This window comes from Microtus ochrogaster, chromosome 4, assembly GCF_000317375.1.
Source record: "Microtus ochrogaster isolate Prairie Vole_2 chromosome 4, MicOch1.0, whole genome shotgun sequence".
Lineage (NCBI taxonomy): Eukaryota > Metazoa > Chordata > Mammalia > Rodentia > Cricetidae > Microtus > Microtus ochrogaster.
The window spans coordinates 92,135,991-92,144,306 of record NC_022011.1 but is presented as its reverse complement, the minus strand read 5'-3'; the positions used below and the strand labels follow the sequence as shown (position 1 = coordinate 92,144,306).

Genomic DNA, 8,316 nt, shown 5'->3' with positions numbered 1-8,316 from the left:
TAGCTGAGGATGGCCTTGAACTCTTGGGCCTCCTGTGTTTTCGCTCTACTCTCTTGTTCTTAGGGTCTGCCGTAGCTCAGACTGTAGTTGAACTCACTGTGTAGCTGAGGATGGCCTTGAGCATCTGGATCCACCCTTCATCTAACACTGCATTATTGAAAAGCCTTGGGTGTGTTAAGCTTTCCCCTTCGCTCTTCTAATTTCTTTTCATTCCCCAAGGCTGAACTCGCGTTGTGTTCGCTTTGTCAGTTCCTTGCAGTTGCCGCTCATTTCTCTGTCTTCTCCTCATTTCAGGCCTCTCAGAAGCAGCCCGATCCCTGATGTCACCCACCATGACACCTGGTGTCCTGCACTGTTTTTCTTTTCTTGCTTTTGCAGTAGTGGGAATTGAATCTAGGCCAACCACTCTACCACTGAACTCATCCCTAGTACTGGGTGTGCCCACCGCATACATTATCTTTCCCGTTATATTCGAGTCATGTTTAAATATTAAAGCATCAGTCTTTAATGCTGTGGAGCTTGGGAAACAGCTGACTTCTCTACTGAGGTGCCTAATTTATATACATTGTATGCTACAGGGAATATATTGTCTCTTTTTACCTTTTCTCTCTAGATAACAACTATTCCACACTGAATGAAAGAGGAGACCACAACAGAACACTGGATCGATCTGGGGATCTGGGTGATATGGAGCCATTGAAGGGAGCACCCCTGATGGTAAATCCTTGTTATACACAGCTGTGTCTGTGAGGCTGATAGTATTTTGAAACTGTATGGTACTTGAAATTGGGAAAGAAAAGAGAAAGGTAATATCATTCTTTGGTAGGTGTTTTCAAGTAGAGGTTTGATACATCTTGAAGTTTCTTGGGGTGTTGTTCATTGACTGTGTTGGAGGAAGTCTTTGCAAGTGTTACTGATGAGACTAACATTAACTAATCTGTTCTGCTATACATTACCCGGTTCTCTCACTTACCTCGAGGGGTCTCACCCTTCTACTTCCAGCAGTGTTTGTTTAAAAACGAGGAGATTTCCTAACTGGCACACAGTTAGAGTTCTTATCTTGGCTCTCTTACTAACAAATTGCATGTGTTCACAGCAGGACGAGGGGCAGGAATCTTTGGAGGAAGAGTTGGATGTGTTGGTTTTGGATGATGAGGGGGACCAAGTGTCTTACTCCCCCATGGTATGTCCTCCAGTCACCCCTAAAATGGTCCTCAAGAAGGAGGCCTCTGTGTACCTACTCTTTCCAATCATGCTGGCCTGAGACACTGTCTGAGCCCCGTGGGGCCCGAGGATGTCTGCTTCTGTGATCCTGACCTTCAAAGGCTGGGATGCAGCGGGTGATCTGGTTCTCTGCTGTGTGCTGCTTTCCTGCCTCCAGATTTGCTCAGCTGCCTTGTTTTCCTGCAGGTCTTCTGTTCTCAGCCTTATTAACAACCTTCTCTTTCTTCCCCCACAGCAGAAGATTTAACACCACTCTGCTGCTCCATCTGGGCTTATAATATATTACTTTCATTTTTTGGTGGTGAAATGGACTGATGATTTTTTCCTTTCTTCGCTGGACTATTGTGCCAACTGCCAGGCTGCCTCCTACCCATACAGCCCAGAGTGGCTGCCTTCATTCCACCAGTTCCCGACATCTTCCACTGAAGTTTAATTGTCCTGTCCTTCCATCCCCTACTTCGTTTCCCCAAGAAACCTGACTCAGCTATTTGCGTATCTTGAGATACTGCTGCAGATTAGCTCTTTTTGCCAGCTCTCCCCGGAATCTTGGCCTGTGTGGAGGGAGGGGAGAGTGGAACTCTTCACTGGAAGCCATGGGAAGAACTGAAAATTGCACGCTGTATATGCAGTATTCAGCACTCTGACAAACTGATGACTTCTAATCAAGACTATCTTTCTGGTGGGGAGGGAACTTTTAATTTTGTTTTGGATAATGGGAAGTGTGAGTTCTTCCCTTATCCATTGGCTGTTTTTGAAGCCAAGAAGGCTGGAAACATTGGCACATTCCACCTGGCAAGGGCCCTCAAGTAAGTGAGGCACTCCTCAAACTGGGATTAGGAACTCCTGTTCCTCCTGTCCAAGGCAGGGACCACAAAGGACCTACAGACTCCATCTCCTCTGTCAGCTTCAGGCCAACCTTGGGGTGCTGCCCTGACCAAGGCTGTCCTCAACCCTCCTCTCTTACCCTGTGATGAATCTGCTAATGACTTGGCTGTTTGCAAGGCTATGTGAAAAGAGAATGCCATGGACCACTTTTGGTCGAGAAGAAACGGAGCGATTGTCTGTTGGGGAGAAGATGAGCTTCCGGGAGGAAGTAGAAGGAATGTACATGAAGCGGTTAGTCTGGAGCTGACAGGAAGCTTCAAGCTGGCCTTCCCCACCTTCCCCTCCCCGTCTCTCTTCTCTATAGGCTTGTCCCTCCTTCTCCCCTCTCCCCTCCCTGGATTTGTTGGCCAACTACAAGACTTGTACATAACTCCTACCCCCTTTGCCCTGCTAAGGTAGGAGTTGCCCTGGCTTTGCCTCTTCTTCGTGCCTTTGGCCTGGGGTGCATCTCCTTCCTCTCTTCCACGTGCCTTTCTTTGCCTCTGCAGTCTCATTTCTCATGATTTTGCAAGTTAGATTTTGTTACTTTCTTACCCACTGTTGACCCTCTGTAGCTGAAGGAAAGGAGTGTTGACCTAAGGAACCTCAAGTCCCCGTTGGGGGTTGTTGTAGCCTCTGATTTAGCCACAGCAGGCTTCTGCTTAACAATGTACAGTTGGGACTGAAAATCCCATCCCGATGATAAGTCTCAAAGTGAGGCTAGTAGTAGGGAGTGCCATGACTCCTACTCCTTGGTTGTCCTCAGTTCCCATCATCTCTGGAAGGTTTTAGGGAACCAAGGGTTTCTCTCCAGTTCTTTAGCCTTTGTTAGACCCTTTCCAATTGTAGGAACTATTACAACTTGGAATCTGCTACTATGTGGGGTTTTTTGGTTTTTTTTTTTTTTGTAAACTTTTTTTTTCCTGATTTGCCTTCAATTCCTTAATCTAAAAGCTCTATTCAATGCAACTGGAATTCTTTATCCCTCTTGTCCTGTTCCTTAATATATTGAGGCTATGGGGTAGGAGAAAAGTGCACAGCCCACCAACCCCTTTCCCTATGCATTACAACTTTTTTTTAACCTTTTGCTTCCCTCCCAGATCTTCTTAACCCCCATCCATCCCATGTCTTCCAACCCAGTCAACCCTTTCTGGCAATCAGAGCCTCTCCTCCCATGGCCCTCAGAGGACACTGCACAGGGAGCCTCCCCCACACAGACCTGGCTCTATTCTTGGTTTCTCTTGTCCTCCGCGCTCTTCCTGGTGCTCTTTCTCTCGGTGGGGTGTGGGTAATAGAATAGCCATGGGCTTTTGGGGACCTTTAACTGTTTTTTTGTTTGTTTGTTTGTTTTGTTTTTTCCGCTTTCATTTATAAAAACACTAAACATTCAATTTCAGCAAACCAAAAATCCTACCTTCCCACCGAACACTACTAAGGGGCATGTCTTCTGCTCTGTATCTTCTCTCTCTTTCTTTTTCTCTTGTTAATGCTTTTAAAAACAAATGAGTTTTTTATATAAATAAAGTTTTTAAAGTGTGTATGTGGGAGGTCTGTGTCGTTTCTTCACTTTCAGCTGTATTTCCTCCCTCCTTTTCATCTTGGTTATTTTGGTATCAGTGTTCTTTTTCTTTTCAGAGCTGCAGGAAAAAGGTTGTCTCAGGATGGGCTTACTTACGATTTGGTCCCAACTCTTATCAAGGAACATTCTTTGGAACACTCCCCACCCAGAGTCTTAAAACAGGTTACTCAGTGGCTGAAGTAGAGCAGGAGAACTTAGTGCTAATAGAGAAAGAAACTGCAGCGTGCAGACTGATGGCTCCTCATTCTCTGGGGGTTTCTCACATCATTTGACAAGGCCCTCTGAATACATGGCTCTTTGGAACAGAACACACCGAATCTTGAGGGTTAGAAGCAAGCAATCCCAACTGCCACCTTAGTAAATGCTCCTCTGCACAGGTGCACTAATCACAGGCCATGTGGAGTTGGTCAGGCTATTTGATAAGATATCCTGCCAAATTGTGTACAACTGGATAAGAGAAACCAGATCAAGGGGAGTTATCTTGATGGCAGATGCCAAAGATCCAGAGTCATGGGAAGACCCTTCTCCAGGCCCTCAATATGCTGACATTCGATCTAAGAGCTCAAGAGGGTTTGTGTAAAATACTTTCTGTATGCTCACATCTTCAGTTAAAATCGTTTGGCTGGGGCTGGAGAGATGGCTCAGAGGTTAAGAGCACTGATTGTTCTTCCGGAGGTCCTGAGTTCAATTCCCAGCAACCACATGGTGGCTCACAACCACCTGTAATGAGATCTGGTGTCCTCTTCTGGCCTGCAGGCATACATGCAGACAGAACACTGTAAACAAAATAAATATTTTTTAAAAAAATCGTTTGGCTGGCCAGGATCACCACATTATACTAGATTTAAGTCTGAGAACTTTTTTGGGCTTATGAAACCAGGCCAACCCAGCATGGTAGCTATGTACATTAAGCCATAATTTTCACTTATACCTGTAGTCTTAGATCTGAAGAATAAAATAGTACCAACTCAAAACCATAGAGTTTGCTCTGCAGCAAGGTTGATTTTCACCCTGGCCGTTGGTATTGCGGTAGATAGAAGCCCTACGGCAAACCAGCCCTAAGCTTGTGGTCCTCCTGCTGTGTCCTTCAGTGCTGGGATTACAGGCACATATCACCACGGTCAGCTACACATGTATTTTTCAAAGATCTAGATCGTAGAGTCCTGGTGGTGCGTACTGCTTGCTAATCCCAGTACTCTTGTGGCAAGCACCAGCCTGGGCTACATTGCAAGATGGCCAGCCAATCCTTCGGTTTATTCGTGCCCATACCTACAATGAAATGCCGAAGTGATCGGTGTCTGAGAGCCCTCCCTATATGTTAAGTTTCTTTTGGTTTGTTTGGCTTTAAAGACAAAGCCTCACTGTAGCCCTGGCTGACTTAGAACTCATTATGTAGATGGGTTTGATCTGGAATTTGTGGGAGTTCTTCAGCCTTTGGCTCCCAGGTGCTTGTACCATGACGTCTGATGTTCTGGTAAGTTTCTTGAAAGGCTTAAAGTGCTTTTGAGGCCTCTTAATACTTCTTGCTCATACTAACATTTGGAATTTGTTCCTTTGTGACTCTTATTAATAGTTTTGTTAGCTTTTTATTTTATGTGCATGAGTGTTTTGCCTGCATGAATGTCTTTTGTATCACATGCCTGCAGTGTCCAAAGAACCAGAAAAGGTGTTGGATCTTCTGGAACTGGGGTTAACAGTAGATGGTTGTGAGCTACCATGTGGATGCTGGGAACAGAACCTGGGTGCCCTGGAAGAGCAGCCAGTGCTCTTAACTGCTGCACCTCTTAGTACTTTTTTTTTAATACTTATTTATTATTTATACAATAATCTGTCTGTGTGTATGTCTGCAGGCCAGAAGAGGGCACCAGACCCCATTACAGATGGTTGTGAGTCACCATGTGGTTGCTGGGAATTGGACTCAGGACCTTTAGTAGAGCAGGCCATCTTAACCTCTTAACCTCTGAGCCATCTCTCCAGCCCTCTTAGTACTTTTTAAGACATATTTTTCATACATATATATGTTTGTGTATGTGTGTCTGTATGAGTGTATGCTAGTTGTGTGGGTGCCCTAGGGAGCCAGACAGGGTACCAGATTCCCCTCAGAGCTAGAATCACAGGCATTTGTGAGCTGTTAGCTGTGGTCGTTTGGAATGGAACTTGAGTCCTCTGGACACAGAACAGTTAAGTATTCTTAACTGTTAATCATCTCTCTGTTCCCCTTAGTGCTGTTTTAGCATTGTAGAATCAGTAGCTCTAGTTTCCCAGCCCTAAGCAAGTATATGAGAATTACCTGGCCTGTTGGTTGGCAGTGTAGATTCCAGAACTGACTGTGGTGAAATATAACCTCTGATTCTAGCGTTTGGGAAGCTGAAGCACGCCTGCTACAAGTTTGAGGCCGTCCTGGGCTATCTTGCCAGAGACTTACCTCAGAAAATAAAACAGGCCACCTTTCCCACTCACCCCCAGGCTTGCTGAAAGATGGACCTATAGCTCTGAGATAGAGTGCCTGCCTGCGGGCACAAGGACCATGGGTACTATGCCAGCACCATGACATTCCCATGTTGCACTCTGGAAATTGATTCATAGGTTGGTCTCGGGAATCCGAACCTTGTAAAGTGACCTAGGTTATGTGATAGATGTTTACTTTGAAACCTTGGTCTAACACACTTACTTATTTTCCATGGGAACCTGGGATGACGGACTCACTCTTGGCAATAGTAGTGAGTATGGATAGTGTGGTGATGACCACAGGAAGATTATCTGTAACAGGAAGCGTTTGTTTCCGAGGAAGTGCAGAGGCTGTGAGTCCTGGTACTTCTCTGTCCTGCAAATCATCCGGGTAATAATTCCCAGGCTGCCGAGGGCAGGCTGGCCCTGAATATGGTGCCCTTTAAGGCAGAAAGAGTGTCCTGGATTATGAATTAATGAACTACTTCTGTCTACAAAAAGGTCCTTCAATAGAGCAAGTGGCTCTATTATCCAAAGCCGTAGAGGTCAGGTATGAAAATGAATCATTCCAGAGATAGGGCCTAGTTCAAGAAAACATAAACATGAAAGAAATAAGATACTGCCTGGAGCCAACTTCTTTTCATAGAACAGGCTTCTTACCTTTCCTGCTGTGTAACTCTCCCTTTAAAACATTAGTTCTTCAGCTATTCCAACCAGGATTTCCGCCAGATAGAAAGAGAGCTGGAGAAACAAGGTAGATAATTGCCATTGAAGACATCTGGGGTCTGTTTGCTTTGTGACAGTTGTGAGTTTTCATTTTGTGTAGTGTACAGTGGCCAGGGCCAACGAGCCACAAGTGAACTTTGCCCAGAGCTTCACCCTGCTGCTGTGACTGTAAGAATTTCAAGCATTTTTATGAGCCTGTGACAAGTGGTCTCTTTCTAATACTTGAGAGTACTGTGCTGGTCTCTATTTCTGGTTTTGTTGCAGCAAAAGCCAGCCACTTCCACCTTTGAAGACACAAAAGCTGTCTTGTTGCCATTCCTGGGTATCTCTAGTACTACTGGACAAACAATCCGAATGCTGTGATGTGCCTGAAGAAAAGGGGGTGGGTGGATCCTCATTGTGTTCCAGTCACTTTCTATGCACTTCCTTTCTTCATCTTTTTGTTGTTGTTATGACATTTTCAAACAAATAGATGATGGTCTTCACCTATCTTCACCGTCCCTGTGACCCTCTTCCTTGTCTTCATCTTAATCCTTTTAGGATTGGTGTTGCTCCTTTTTTGCTATTCAAGTATGGTGAATTAGGATCCCCTGAGACTCCTTTGAGCAGAGGGAAGTAGCATGCTAGATAAACATTAATAAAAAAAAAACTCACCCCTGACTTGTTAGGATTGAATTCTGGGCTTCACATGTTAAGCAAACACTCTTAACACCGAGCTACATCTAGCTGTGTTTTTAAAAAACAAAAAACTTTTAACACACTGCTGAAGAGGCACAAAAGAAAGTTGATCTTCAAAACAAAGCTAAGAGTAGGATCCTTGCAAGGATCTGATAAAACCATCTTTACTCAGTTATTGCCAAGCACAGCATACTTTAAACTTCTAAGGAATGTGGGAAAGTGGATAAGGATTCCTCTAAAGCTGAATACCCTTAGCACAGAGATGAATGGTTTGCTATGCAAACCTTGTGACCCGAATTCAATGTCTGGAACCCATATAAATGTGGAAGGAGAAAACTGCCTGCACAAAGTACGTGCACACAATACACAGCAACAAATAACCCATGAGGGAGACAACAAATAACCTGTCTTGATCTTGATGATAGGTAGGATGGTTTGCAGTCCAAATTTAGCTACCTGTATGAATTTCAAGTGGTACCTCATTGACCATAATTCCATATGGTTTCCAGAAGTCTGTATGTTTCCTTCAGGGTTCAGAAACAACTTTCATAGACTTCAGCCATGTGTTCAAAAGCTACACATAGCAGTAAAGAGCAATGAAAAGGAAGGAAGATGCATACGCCAGTACTTCAGTTTCGCTGGCACTAGCATGGACTATGACAAGACATGGATTAGGGCCATGAGTTCCAGTGCAATGCAGATCCAAAAAGATGGAATGTTCAAAGCCCTGGTAAGTGATGTAAATGTAAGCTTTACATAAAGGTGACATGTAATTGGGAACTGGACAGAATGATATC

At 44.5% G+C, this 8,316-nt stretch overlaps 1 protein-coding gene across 7 annotated transcripts in view; it reads left to right on the top strand.

The window, feature by feature from the left end:
- Positions 1 to 4,262, top strand: part of Ctnnd1 (catenin delta 1) — a 51,301-nt gene extending 47,039 nt beyond the window's left edge. For 3 of the 7 annotated variants that reach the window (XM_013355719.2, XM_013355718.2, XM_005346660.3), the window contains 2 exons: positions 614 to 717; positions 1,460 to 4,261. In XM_013355719.2, coding sequence (XP_013211173.1) covers positions 614 to 717; positions 1,460 to 1,471 — 116 coding nt within the window. In that variant the 3' untranslated portion in view covers positions 1,472 to 4,261. Of the gene's footprint in view, positions 1 to 613; positions 718 to 1,459 lie in introns of all 7 variants that reach the window. The other 4 variants (XM_013355720.2, XM_005346659.2, XM_013355717.2 and 1 more) reach the window with 2 other exon arrangements.
- Positions 4,263 to 8,316: the final 4,054 nt, after the last annotated feature.